Here is a 13,911-nt window from a genome sequence, read left to right as displayed (position 1 = left end):
CTTAACCTGTGGCTCTCTATGAAGCACCTCTATGGCACTAGGACAAGGTGTGACATTGCTGCGCATCTTAGCTATCTTCCAGTTTCTAGCTATTGGAATCTATGTGTATTAATATTATTTAAACTCAAAACAGATTCCTTATCTAAAAAGAAGGCAAAAGAATTACACAATCAACAATATGTCATTCTCAAACAATGCATCTTGTTAATATTTCATGCCACAGTGAAAGGCTGAAATAACAGGAGAAAAAAACATTGTAGCAAAAACAAAAAAAAAATCTAAAAGAAAAACAGAGCTTATTACAGAAAATTTACCTCATACACTTTTTGATTATAAGAAGCATTTCCCATTTTCATCTATAATATTAAGCTTGCAAGTTGTTGATTCGCGCTGTAAGTTTAACAGTTCTTGCCGGGCCTCTGCATCTTTTGACAAATTTAAAGTTTCAATTGATACATTTTGCAAAGCACTCCCATAAACTAGCAGGAACTTCACAAATGCTAACTCCTCATTTATTCCATTGAATTTTTTAATATGTACTGTTTTAAGATGTGTAGAGAAGCATTCTGGAACACGTAACTGTGACCAGCCCCACGAGCGGTGAAAGGAATCATCAAAGAAACGACAAACAAGACCCTGCCAACAAGAGAGAGCAATGTGTTAAATTTTAAGTTCAGTGTCCTTCTTGACAAATACGTCAAATCTCAATTTTTAAACTCACCTGCGGAAATTTAAGAGTTTCAAGGTTCGGTGAGTTTTGAAGGAAGTTGTCCAGTAAAGTTTCATGACAGTACAGATCAATGTTAAGCACCAACTCAGTTAAGTTATGGAACGGAGGGAACTCATAATGACCTATTATAAACTCATTTTCATATGCAGGCCTGAGGACCTAAAAATAAGAAGGCAAAACATGATAATCACGTAAATTATGTGCAAAGATAAAAATCAGTTCATGTAATTAAGTTTTAGGCATGACACTAACCCCCATGGCGTTATCTGACAAAGTCAGAAATTTGACATTACTAATCTTTTTAAGCAGCCCAAACATGCAATCAACTCCTCGTGGCATATCACAGATGTCGATTTCAGCTACTTTGAGGAATGGCAGGTTCTCCTTGAACAAAATATCATTATCACCGGCTGTGTAAGAATGAATTTCGAGATTCTCTAACCTCGGTGTATCAATCAAAGTCCGAAGCACGAAATCATCTGAACTAGGACAATATGACAACCTCTTCAATACAGACCCACAAATACTTAAAGAATTGCCCGTAAGCCATTCACAGTAGTCAATAGATAAATCTTCAAGTACAGGACAGTTTAACAAAAGCTTCTCAACTGACTCATAGCTCGAAAACGTAACATCGCTGAAGCTAAGTACACGAAGCTTCGAAAGCTTAACATTCTCCGGAATCTCAACTAACATTTTCCAATCGAGTATAACAACTTCAACACTACTGCACATGTAAAAAAAATCTCGGACCAATTTATACAAGTCTGGAAACGAAAAACGAAGGTCTATCTCTTTCACCTCACGTCCAAGCACATTCATCATCCACTCATTAACACGGTCCCGGTAGTAATCTCCATGATAACAATATAACCGGAATTTAGCTATTTTCAAATCATTCGGCCTACGCATCAAAAATTTATCAACAAAGTCGGTGAAATGTATGCCTGAATTCCTATCATCAGTAAAATCAAGATTCGGGAGCGACTCGCAGAGAGGCCTCCATCTTTTCGACAATATACAAGTGCGCACAGCAGTTTCAATTGGAAGCAATGCAAGTATAGCGATGAGTAGTGTGTCAGGTAAATCACTGATTCTATCTACCTCACAAATATTCGCTAATTTTTTTGAAGTCGAATCCATGATATGATACAAATGAATTACATAAAAAGTAGATCAAAAGCTGGAACGAAGAGAGATTGATTACCGAATTCGATGCGCGAGAAACGTTTCAGCTGACTACAGTAAACTGGACAGTCGTAAAACAATCACCGGTTTTCTCGCGTGTGACCGGACCGACGATACCTTTCAGTTCCCGATTATTCTTGTTCGGTGTTATGGTGACGTGTCGAATTATTCGATTTTGGGATCATTTGATAAAAGTGGATGAGTAAAGTTCAGATTATTTATTCTATAATTAGGGTTTTCTTTGAATTTTATCTTCTTCCTGGCATGGCAGGTATGTGCCCGATTATAAATAAAACTTAACATTTGTATTTCAAAAATAAAAAAATTTATTTTAAAATACGTATTATATTACAAGAAAATATTAAAATTTTAAAAGAAAATGCACCAGATATAAATATATGGATGACAAAAAATATAACTTATTTTTAAACATCAGCCAGCTAAAATTTACTTTGTATAATAATTTTAATTATTTGGCATAATATATATATTAAAATATAATAATGAAGTATATAAATATTTTGTAGTTTGCTTATCACTTTTACTTATAATTATTAAATTTAAACTTTATTCCACTTTGCTGCAGAGATGGAGTTGCGCTGGTATTGTTGGAACCAGAGCTAGCATGAGAGTAAAGCAGCTGAATTTGCTTTACTTGTCTGCCTTCGTGTACTTGGCTATGTTCTAAAAGTCGGTAATTAATCATAATTAGTTATAATAAATCACCGATTAATCCTTGTTTTGTAATCGGCTGAACTGATTAAATATCATTATTCTGTTAATCATCTGATTATTCTTCAATTAAGTCCGATTCTCGTTTTTTACGACATGGTTTGTATTAAAGATAAGCATTGGATCATGCATTTTATTTTCATTTCTAACCTTTTCAAAGTCAATTTTTAAAAAAATAAGCATGAAACGGAAGGTGACTACTGACTACAATCTCACATCACATGCACGTACCTTCCTTTGCGCCTTTCTTAATGGCTTTTGGCCTACACCATTCAAACTTTTAAGTTAAAGTTGCACTATTTTATCCCTCTCAAGTCCTTCAAAAACCCCTTTGAGTTTCATTCTTTAGGCAATCTTGAAGCACCACAAGATCGAGAAAATTAGCAATGGAAAAAGTTAAAGTTGACTTGAAGGTGGTTTGGCTATGTGGTTTTGTCTTGCAACTCTCCTTTTATGCTACCACTCTGGTGTTGCCTTCCATCGAAGATGAGATTTTGATGATGCCCAGAAATGTAAACCATGGTGTTTATAAGTCTGGCGGTCCGAATATTACAATATTTACGGCACCTCTTAGGCCTTTTAGAGATAAGTACAGAAATGTGCAGGCTGTTGCGGTTAGATCATGGCTTGGTTTGTCTTCTAACATCAATGTTGTTCTCTTCAGTCAAGACCCTTTGGTTTTCTCCTTTGCAGCTGCCTTTGGTTCTCGGGTTTCTGTTGAATCCAATATCGACTTCACGTAATCACTTCTTCTCTATCTCACTGTAATTTCAATTTTAGTTGCAGGAAATTACTTGGATACAAGTTGTACAGGCATCAAGTATATAGCTATTATGAAGAGGAAATGTTGGTACTTAATAGATTTTTTTCGGAAAATGTCATCTTATTATCTTGAATTTTTATATAGGTTCTTGGGGACTCCATTCTTTCATTCAATGGTTGCAAGAGCACAAGCATCAACCTCAGATGTATCTGTCCTGTTAGACCCTGAAATTCTTTTATTGCCGGAATTTATTACCATCTTAAATCATGTTGTAAGACTTGATTATGATTGGCTTTTAATTGCCTCATCTCGGAATGCTTCTGACTTCCCCTTCCATTTGGATACAGATGCAAAACATTGGTTATCCGACAAAGATAAACAGATTAGAATCAAAAAGGTATGAAGTTCCAGACATCAGATTCAGAGTGTGGCCAACTAAACACTGTAATTGACATTTTAGTATTGTCCTCATCAGTTGCAGGAGTTTCTTGCAGCTACTTCTCAGTTGAGAAATTGTGAAGAAAAGATGATTTTGGCATGGAATAATGGGGAATTTCCTTTACATAAAGGCGTTCTTCCGCCTTTCTTGTTCAGGAACGGGCTACACAAACGTTGGATCATTAATGAGGCCCTATCGTCTGATTATAGGTTTGTATTCGATGCCAGTTTGATCATTTCAAACTTTTATCATGATGATTTTCAACACGGGTCTTACCAATCGGTTGAGGCCACGAGTACTCCAGATTTTTACAGAAGTTGGGAGACTTCGGGAAATGTACATTTGGCAGCACAATACGGATCATTATTTTTTCATGAAGCAAGTTATTCAAGCATGGTTAAGCTTTTTCGGTGTGATGGCCAGTACTTATTTGTGAATACAGCAGAAGATATTATTTACCCATTTCAGAGTCCGAAAGCAATAAGCATTAGGAAAGGAGGGGGTTCTAGACTCGCGAGAAGTCAAAAGATTATGAAATGTGTTACTGTATGCAAGTCCCAAGTCAAGCTCAAAGAGTGTTCTGTAAAAAATCAACTGAACTTGTCTACATTGCCATCCCTTCCATTCTCCCAGGAATCTCTTCTTTCGGAACGTTCAGATCAGAACAAGACCATTGTGCTTGCAGTAGCTGGTTATAGTTATAAGGACATGCTGATGAGTTGGGTATGTAGACTGCGCCACCTAAAAATCTCTAATTTTCTAGTATGCGCTCTTGACCAAGAAACGTACGAGTTCTCTGTCTTGCAGGTATTCCCTGATTTTACCTGACATTTGAATCAGAGTTTAAGTCTATAAAGTTAGACGAAGAAATCTTATATTTTCACTTGTCCTGCTTTGTTTATTCAGGGCTTGCCTGTTTTCAAGGATTCACTTGCCCCATCCAACATCAGCTTTGATGACTGCCATTTCGGCACCAATTGTTTTCAGAGTGTAACTAAAGTGAAGTCCAGAATTGTTGTCCAGATACTGAAGATGGGTTACAATGTATTGCTCACTGATGTTGATATTTACTGGTTTAAGAATCCATTGCCTTTGGTTAGTTCTTTCGGTCCTGCAGTTCTTGTGGCACAGTCTGATGAGTACAACGTTAAAGGTTTTGTTTTCTAATCCGAACATTTTAGTATTAAATTATACAACTTGATTGCATGGATTATGCCCTACCATTCCTGTTAGAACAACCTCTTTGGTTAATGATGTACTTAAATAATCTCTGATGGCTTTGGCATTTTTCGCTATTAACTTATTAGGGTATGATATGCAGGACCTATCAATTTACCCCGTCGCTTAAATTCTGGTTTCTATTATGCACATTCTGATATTTCAACTATCAAAGCTTTGGAGAAGGTAGTGAAGCACGCAGCTTCATCCAATCTTTCTGAGCAGCCTAGCTTCTACGACACTTTATGTGGTGAAGGGGGGTCCAACCGTGTGGGAAACGACAGATGCTTGGAACCTGAAACGAATTTAACAGTTCAATTCTTGAACAGAGACTTATTCCCCAATGGTGCATATGGAGGCCTATGGGAGGAAAAAAATGTGACAGCATCTTGTCTGAGTAAAGGTTGCTATATTCTCCATAACAACTGGATTAATGGGAGGAGGAAGAAGCTCGAGCGCCAGGTTTTATCTGGCCTGTGGGATTATGATACAAGCACAAGAATGTGTATGCAGAATTGGCTAAGTAACAATCCCACAAGCTACTTCTGATATTTGATATACACTCTCTGCTAATTTTCAAATGGTATTCTTTTGGTAACATTAATTTCGTAGAAATGAAAAGGACACAAGGGTATGTTATTTCTGAGCCTTTGAACTTTTCTTCCAAGGCTTGTATTCATCTATTGTCAGTATGTGTGAAAGCTGCTGAAAGAGTGAGCCGGCCAGGAATTAACGAGTTGCAGTACAAGGGAAACTACAAGGTATCTTGGAATACCTGAACCTAGTCAAACTTTAAGTTCACTTGATGTTGAATCAGAAAGCTGGATGCTAACAATTATAGCCAGGAAGCTTTTGGTTGCAAGAAATGTTGATGAGATGTGTTCAGCTGTTCTGGAACAACAGAGATTCCCGAAGGAGGAGGGAGGTACAAAGGGCCATTCGAACACTGGAATTAAGCAGACAACTGGAGAATATTAGTGTGAGGATAGTTCATGCTGGTGGTCGACAAGAACTCTATCGAAGTGCATTTCCTGCTTCTCAATTGATTGAGAAGTATCCCGGAATGTGTGTGGCTCATCCAAGTATCTTTAGAAAACCTTATGAATCACTTGTGCCAGCAGAAGAGCAGCTCTTACCTGGGAAAAAGTATTACATCATCCCTTCTACTACTGTACAAAAACTGAAGCACAGACATTCAATTAAGGGGAAAGCTGAAGGAAACAAGGAACACAAGGAACCGTTGCCACATAGAGATGATTATTCGGAGGAATATATTTATACTGCCAAGGATTTCTATCTCTCGAAGGAAAGGCCATCTAGATGCTTGCCCAATAGAAGCCAGAAAAATAAGAAGCCCTTTGTCCCTCCTAACCAAAAGCCAAATGCATTGAAGAAATTAAGGTGGAAGCCCAGACTAACATCTATACAGGAGCTATCATCATGATCTAAAATTTTTCTGTTCCTGCCAACAATTGTCGGTGTTTATCATTCTTAGCATTCTACCGGGGACAGTTAAACCAGTAGTAACTTGTAGTGTCAGAGTGCGTAATTTCAGTTTCATTTTATGTAGTGTGTCATTGGAATCTGGAACTCGGTTGTTAGCTTCATTCCGCGACATCTATTGACCTACATTTTGTAATTTTGGCTGCAGATGGAGTTGCTAAACTTAGATTTGAAATCTTGTGTTTGTTTAGTTCTTTCGATTATGAGTAATTTTTTATTCTATCAGATCCTAAACTGCCCATCTACTCTCCGAAGGATAAAAAAATTCAATCTGTTTGAGCAAAAACTTAATTTCTGAAAAAAAGATGCATTGCAATGCATCAAATCCTTTTAATATCATCTCAACACAGGGAAAGAAAAATTTATACAAACAATCAAGTAGATCATAAATTTCAGCAATTTAAATCATTAAGCATCGATACATTTAAATTTTTTTAAATGTACACTCAATTCTTACAGAACATATGATAAAAGCCTGTTCAAGATCCATGTGTAAATAATTGTAAATGTAGCACCAACAGGAATCGTCACGATCTCTTTCACTGTTTCTGCTCTTACGCTGTTAAGTCCCCTGGCAACCCCTACACCCATGACTGCACCAACCAGTGTATGAGTTGCAGAAATAGGTAGTCCGAGATTTGATGCAAACAGAACCACAGAAGCAGCTGCAAATTCAGCAGCAAATCCTTTGGATCTGGTTGTGTTAAACTGGACTCCATGAGGAGGTGACCAAGCTGTTTACGAATACATCTGTCAAACAGGAAAGCTCCAGCAGTGCCAAGTGCTAGAGCTTGGAGAATAGCTTTAGAGAGAATCTTTCTTAGAGGGAAAGCTACAATAGAGATTCCAGTAACAGCAATAAAGACACCAATTGGTGCTGCTGCAGCAGCAGCTACTTGCCCTGGATTTTGAGCACTGTAAACAAAGTAGACATAAAAATCAGTTAGTAGGGATGGTAAAACATTTATCTTATATATTCTAATTTTCAAGCTACGGATATTATGTCAAAGTCAGCTGTTGAAGTTCTTGTATCCTAACTTCATTTAGCATATTCTGAGATACTATGATGCAGTTCCATCAAGATAGACAGGAAAGCGGATATAAATTCTTTACAGAAGCCATCAGCTGCAACTTGTGCTAATATATTATGAAACAAATCTAGGAGTTAATACTCAAGACCAATTGATGCAATATAAGGTTACACTGCTCTCAATACCACAGTCAGAAATACATTGTTATTGATTCATGTCACAGAACACTTATCTTTAGGGGTAAACATCTAACAAAAATGAATTTTGATTCGAAGATTTAGTAAATGGGGTGTTTTAGCATAGCAGAGTTCAAGTATTAGGTGATGGATCACAAATTCTTAGAGCATACCCTGCCAATGCATTTGTAGACAAGAAATGACACTGCTGCTCCAATCAGAGGTGAGATGACCCACGACGAAGTCACCTTGCCAATGAACTCCAAAATACAGCATCACGTCCTCCATATACACGTCCAAATCCCACCATGGATCCTAATATACAGTGAGTGGTAGAAACATTATATTTTTGGCATTATTTTATGCCTGGAAGAGAACTGTGTTGTGAAATAAAATGCGAGTGTCGTTGAGTTAGCTGTCGCTCAGAAGAACAAAAATGAGATTGTTTTACACCACTCTGCTGCTATGAAGTCAGGTCTGCAACGGCTCATCATGAATATTCACTTTGTTCTGGCCGGATGGGTTTGAGTGTATTAAGTTATATACACTGTATTCATTTTCTGTTATAAGCCAGCTGTAATAGTTAGTTAGATAGGGAATATTCTGTTAGTGGTTAGTTACATCAGCACCTGTAAATACAGCTCAAGGAGCACATTTCTCATTCAATACAATTTGAACAATTGCAAATACTCTCTCAATGATAGGTCTGAGATCAAGAATAGCTTGATCTTCTCATGGTATCAGAGCCATAGCGTTTCGATTCTTACTTCGATTTCTCGATTTCATTACTTGTGTTACTCTGTTCTCTTCGTTTTCGATTGATTTCACGATCGATTACGCGATCTCCTCTTTACGATTTCTTGATTACGATCGATCTAGTGATTGATTACTGGCATGGCGTTTGCTCATGGTGAATCTTCTCATTCTCAACAACAATCTCATGATCTGAATTCACATAATCAAGCTGTGAATTACAATGATCCTTATTTTCTTTCTTCTGGTGATAATCCGAGACAACAACTCGCTAATATGTTACTTGATGGTGATAATTTCATCAAATGGAGTCGCGGTGTGAAAATGGCGCTTGGAGCGAAAAATAAACTCGGTTTCATTGACGGATCTCTATCCAAACCAGATGCTGATTCTCCAGACTATAACAAATGGATTCGTAATGATTACATGGTAATGTCTTGGCTAACTTCATCCATGGAACAGGTAATCTCTGATAGTCTCATGTTTGCTGAGTCTGCTCATGAATTGTGGTCTGATGTGATTGCTCGCTTTGGAAAGTCCAATGCACCTTTGCTATATGATTTGCATACGAGTCTGGTTAAGATACAACAAGATAATATGACAATTGCTGAGTATTATGGTAAAATGAAAACTGTCTGGGATAAGTTGCTTGTGTTGGAAGGTCATCTTACTTGTTCTTGTGGTGCTATGACGCATTGTTCTTGTGAAGTACTGAAAAAGGTTTTAGAAGCAGAAGAGAGGAAGAAATTGATTCAGTTTATTTCAGGCTTGAACAAGCAGTATGACTCTGTTAAAACTAATCTGTTGAGCATGGATCCTATTCCACCTGTGCTGAAAGCTTATCATATTTTACAACAAATTGAGAAACAAAACAATATTTCTGGTGTTGGTTCACAAACATCTGAAATCAGTGCTTTGTTTACTCAGAAATATCCTCCTAATTTCACTCAGAATGTTGGTAAATCACCTTCTAATTTCCGCAAGGATTTCAAGAAAGCTAAGCTTGACACTATCTGTGATCATTGTAAACGCAAAGGACACTCTGCTGAACAGTGTTTTAAGTTGGTTGGTTATCCTGAATGGTATCACACTCTCAAAGGCAAGTCTGTGTCTCCTAAGATGGCTGCTAATGTTTCAGACAACTCTGGCATTCTTGGTTCTGTTCCTGCTGATACATTTCCTTCTGTGGACAACAAAATGGTCTCTGCTGTGTATCAAGAAGTACTTAAGATGATGCAGCAACCTAGTTGTCCTCTATCTGATTCCTTCACACAACAGTCATCAGTGAATTTTGCAGGTATTGTTTCTGCATTCCAGGCAAATTCTGTTGATCATCATACTTCTATTGCATCATGGATAATTGATACAGGAGCTAGTGATCACATGGCTTATCTTTCATCTTGTTTTACAAAAATTTATGATGCTACTATTCCTATTACCATTTGTTTACCTGATGGCACTACTAAAACAGTCACCAAAATTGGTGATGTTTTTTTGACTCCACAAATTCTTTTAAAAGGAGTTCTCTATGTACCAGATTTCAAACATAATTTGTTATCTGTTGGCAAATTACTTGATCAAAATAAGCTTGTTGCTAAATTTGATCAAGACCATTGTTTCTTTCAGGACCCTCAGACTAATGTTTTTCTTGCCGTTGGAACAAGAATTGCTGGTTTATACAGATTTGCTTCTTCTGCAGATTCTAGTTCTGTACCTCTAGCTAGTGATTCTTGTCTTCAATCCACTGTTTTACCAGATGTAAATGTTTTTCATGCTAGACTTGGTCATCTTTCTGTTGGTAAACTCAAACATATGAATGTATTTTCTTCTTCTATTCTGAATAGTTTACAATGTGATTCTTGTATTTTGGCTAAGCATCATAAACTTCCTTTTGTTGATTCTTCTTCTCGAGCTCCTGCTTCTTTTGACATGTTGCATATAGATTTATGGGGTCCTTACAGGACTCCCACATATTCTGGATGCACTTATTTTCTGACAATTTTAGATGATCACACTAGAGTTACCTGGACTCACTTGGTTCAATCCAAAACTCAAGTTCCTCATATAATTTCTGGCTTTCTGGCTTATGTATCTTTACATTTTAAGGCCAATGTTAAAACAATTCGAAGTGATAATGGTACTGAAATCTTGCAAGAATATTGCACAAGTTTGTTTCATTCTCAAGGTATCATTCATCAAAGAAGTCTTCCTGGTGTGCCACAACAAAATGGCAGAGTCGAACGAAAACACAGACATTTATTGGATACCGCTAGAGCCATCAGATTACATGCCAATTTACCCTTAAAATTTTGGGGAGATTGTTTATTGTCTGCTACTTATCTTATTAATCTGATGCCTAGCTCAGTTTTGTCCTGGAAAATTCCTTATTCTCTTCTTATGCACAAACAACCTGTCTATGATAATCTCAGAGTTATAGGTTGTTTATGCTTTGCTGCTGTTAAAACATCTGATAAGTTTGCTGCAAGGGCAAGAAAATGTGTTTTGTTGGGATATCCTTTCGCTCAGAAAGGCTACAAATTATATGACTTGGACACTAAGCAGATATTTCTTAGTAGAGATGTCATTTTTAAGGAAACTATTTTTCCTTTCCATCAAGATTCAACCACCACTGTTCCTTCTGTTGTCCCTCCAGTTTTACCTATGGTAAATCCTGCTGATGTTGATGCTCCTGTTTGCTCTTCCACAATGCCTTCTGGTTCTGGAACTACATCTTCATCACCATCTTCTAATACTTCATCACACTTTATTCCACATTTTGATATGGATGTTTCATCTGCAGAAGCAGAGGTAGAAATCTCTTCTTCACCTCCTTCTTTGCCTGTTCTAAGAAGGTCTTCTAGGACTACTCAATTACCAAAGAAGTTTGAGTCCTTCATTATTTCTAAACCTACACATCTGCTTCAAGCTCATACCACTGATTCTGTTCTAGATGACTACTGTGTTAGTCTAAACAATGTTTTGACTTCTCCAGTTGAACCTTCTTCTTATAATCAAGCCAGACAACACCCTCAATGGGTGGCTGCTATGGATGCTGAGCTTAAAGCTCTTGAAGATAACCATACTTGGGACCTTACTGTTTTACCTGAAGGCAAACATACAATTCCCTGTAAATGGGTCTTCAAGACCAAATATAACCCTGATGGCACTGTTGACAGATGTAAGGCCAGGTTAGTTGCTAGAGGTGATAAGCAAATCAAGGGTAAGGACTACAAACATACTTTTAGTCCTGTTGCCAAGTTTACTACTGTCAGAACCCTAATTGCTATTGCTGCTTCCAATAACTGGCCTATAAAACAATTGGACATTAACAATGCTTTTCTTCATGGTTTTCTTCAAGAAGACATTTATATGACACCTCCTCCTGGTTATTTCAAGGCTTCTCCAGGTCTTGTTTGTAAACTGAGAAGGTCATTATATGGTTTGCGTCAAGCTTCCAGGGAGTGGAATAAAGAACTTTCTCAGTTTCTTATTTCACAAGAATATGTACAATCTTCCCAGGATTACTCTTTATTTACAAAGAGCACTGGTTCTTCTTTCACTGCCATAGTGGTCTATGTGGATGATCTTTTACTTACTGGTAATGATCTACCAGAAATCACTTCCATCAAGTCTTTATTACATCAGAAATTCACTATCAAGGATCTAGGTGATCTCAAGTATTTCTTGGGAGTTGAAGTTCTAAGGACTGATGCTGGTATTCAGTTAAATCAACGAAAATATATTTTGGATTTGCTTGCTGATACTGGCTTATCTGATTGTACTGCAGCTGATTTTCCTTTGTCGAAGGGTTTGCATTTAAGTACTAAAGATATACCAAAATTACCTGATCCAGAGCCTTATAGACGGATCATTGGTAAATTGCTATATCTAAATCTTACCAGGCCTGACATTTCCTATGCAGTCCAACAGCTTTCACAGTTTCTTCAGGCTCCAGCTCAGTCTCATTACAATGTTGTTATTCATGTTCTTAAGTACCTCAAGGGCACCCTGAATGTTGGTTTGTTTTATAAATCTAATTCTCCTCTACATTTGACTGCATACTCTGATGCAGATTGGGGTACATGTTCTTTCTCTGCTAAATCTTTATCAGGCTATGCTGTTTTTTTGGGTTCTTCATTGATTTCTTGGAAAACAAAGAAGCAAAAGACTGTCTCCAAGAGTAGTGCTGAATCCGAATATAGAAGCATGAGTTATGCGACTTCTGAGTTAATCTGGCTTGAAGGTTTATTACAGGATCTTCATGTTCAGGTTCCTCTACCAATCAGCTTCTATTGTGATAATACTTCTGCTCAACATATTGCTGAGAATCAAGTTTTTCAAGAACGGACTAAGCATTTAAAGATAGATTGTCATTTCATAAGGGAATACGTTGATTCTGGTTTTATTCAATTGTCTCACATTAATACATCTCTCCAGCTCGCTGACATTCTTACTAAACCATTAGGAGCTGATCAACATAAGTTTCTAAGCCTCAAGCTGGGACTTGTGTTTGATCCACCTTAGTTCCAGCTTGACAGGGGGGTATTAAGTTATATACACTGTATTCATTTTCTGTTATAAGCCAGCTGTAATAGTTAGTTAGATAGGGAATATTCTGTTAGTGGTTAGTTACATCAGCACCTGTAAATACAGCTCAAGGAGCACATTTCTCATTCAATACAATTTGAACAATTGCAAATACTCTCTCAATGATAGGTCTGAGATCAAGAATAGCTTGATCTTCTCAGAGTGGCTTAATTCACTTTGGCTTCAGTTCTGCAACGTCTTGCTTGCTGCATCAGTAAAACTCTGAAACATGAAATTAAGGAAGAAGGCTTTATTGATATTGCCGTTATTCTGTGGCTCTTGATGAAGTCTACGGCTTTAATCTATAAAAACATAATAAACCTCTACTCCCCCAATAAAAGAAGTTCAGGCTTTTACAGTGAAAAAATACTGAATATATTGATAAAATGCTAAGGAATCTAATTTGGATTTGTTTGTCTTGCAGATTTAGGAGCTGAAATTGCCAGTAAGTAGTAACACGAGGCTGGTCAACTCGAAGACATCTTACATGATTCTTGCTTCTTTTTCCCCATTAGTTCTAACAAATTATTTGGATTTGTTTGTCTTGCAGATTTAGGAGCTGAAATTGCCAGTAAGTAGTAACATGAGGCTGGTCAACTCGAAGACATCTTACATGATTCTTGCTTCTTTTTCCCCATTAGTTCTAACAAATTAGAAGTCGTGTAACAAAAAGTTAGTATTCTTAGTTTTAATTTTTTATAAGTACTTCTTGACTTTTTACACAAACGGCACAAATAAGTGGGTGTTTGGCCCCCCTTATAAGCTGGACTTCTCGACTTATAAGTTAGAAG

At 37.1% G+C, this 13,911-nt stretch overlaps 2 protein-coding genes and 1 long non-coding RNA gene across 4 annotated transcripts; 1 reads left to right on the top strand and 2 right to left on the bottom strand.

Moving 5' to 3' along the window:
* Positions 1-162: 162 nt before the first annotated feature.
* Positions 163-2,133, bottom strand: LOC108194014 (FBD-associated F-box protein At4g10400). 2 transcript variants are annotated; one of them, XM_017360903.2, is made up of 4 exons: positions 1,938-2,120; positions 983-1,634; positions 722-889; positions 163-636 (listed from the first exon to the last, which is right to left on the bottom strand). In XM_017360903.2, exons 2-4 carry the CDS (start codon positions 1,553-1,555, stop codon positions 331-333), a joined length of 1,047 nt encoding a protein of 348 aa, XP_017216392.1. In that variant the 5' UTR covers positions 1,556-1,634; positions 1,938-2,120; the 3' UTR covers positions 163-330. The 2 variants fall into 2 exon arrangements, with proteins under 2 accessions (XP_017216392.1, XP_017216391.1); XM_017360902.2 differs by having other exon boundaries at positions 983-2,133.
* A 786-nt stretch (positions 2,134-2,919) lies between these two features.
* On the top strand, positions 2,920-6,748 carry LOC108194217 (beta-arabinofuranosyltransferase RAY1). Its single transcript, XM_017361151.2, has 5 exons — positions 2,920-3,389; positions 3,558-3,810; positions 3,889-4,659; positions 4,759-5,005; positions 5,174-6,748. Exons 1-5 carry the CDS (start codon positions 3,037-3,039, stop codon positions 5,617-5,619), a joined length of 2,070 nt encoding a protein of 689 aa, XP_017216640.1. The 5' UTR covers positions 2,920-3,036; the 3' UTR covers positions 5,620-6,748.
* Positions 6,749-6,972: 224 nt separating this feature from the next.
* On the bottom strand, positions 6,973-8,354 carry LOC108195520 (uncharacterized). Its single transcript, XR_001801532.2, has 2 exons — positions 7,954-8,354; positions 6,973-7,488 (listed from the first exon to the last, which is right to left on the bottom strand). It is a non-coding gene; the product is annotated as an uncharacterized LOC108195520 (long non-coding RNA).
* Positions 8,355-13,911: the final 5,557 nt, after the last annotated feature.

The sequence above is a fragment of the Daucus carota genome, chromosome 7 (assembly GCF_001625215.2).
Source record: "Daucus carota subsp. sativus chromosome 7, DH1 v3.0, whole genome shotgun sequence".
NCBI classification, from domain to species: Eukaryota; Viridiplantae; Streptophyta; class Magnoliopsida; order Apiales; family Apiaceae; genus Daucus; species Daucus carota.
Note: the sequence above shows the minus strand (reverse complement) of the source record. Positions and strands in the feature narration are given on the sequence as shown.

What these genes read in the sequence shown, in the direction of transcription:
- LOC108194014 (XM_017360902.2), bottom strand. Translation starts at nt 1,873, where the DNA reads ATGGATTCGACTTCAAAAAAATTAGCGAATATTTGTGAGGTAGATAGA. An exon ending in TGTCAGATAACGCCATGGGG is followed by an intron (nt 890 to 982) that starts GTTAGTGTCATG and finishes TCTTATTTTTAG; the next exon opens with GTCCTCAGGCCTGCATATGA. An exon ending in AAACTCTTAAATTTCCGCAG is followed by an intron (nt 637 to 721) that starts GTGAGTTTAAAA and finishes TCTTGTTGGCAG; the next exon opens with GGTCTTGTTTGTCGTTTCTT.
- LOC108194217 (XM_017361151.2), top strand. Translation starts at nt 3,037, where the DNA reads ATGGAAAAAGTTAAAGTTGACTTGAAGGTGGTTTGGCTATGTGGTTTT. An exon ending in AACAGATTAGAATCAAAAAG is followed by an intron (nt 3,811 to 3,888) that starts GTATGAAGTTCC and finishes TGTCCTCATCAG; the next exon opens with TTGCAGGAGTTTCTTGCAGC. An exon ending in ACGAGTTCTCTGTCTTGCAG is followed by an intron (nt 4,660 to 4,758) that starts GTATTCCCTGAT and finishes TTGTTTATTCAG; the next exon opens with GGCTTGCCTGTTTTCAAGGA.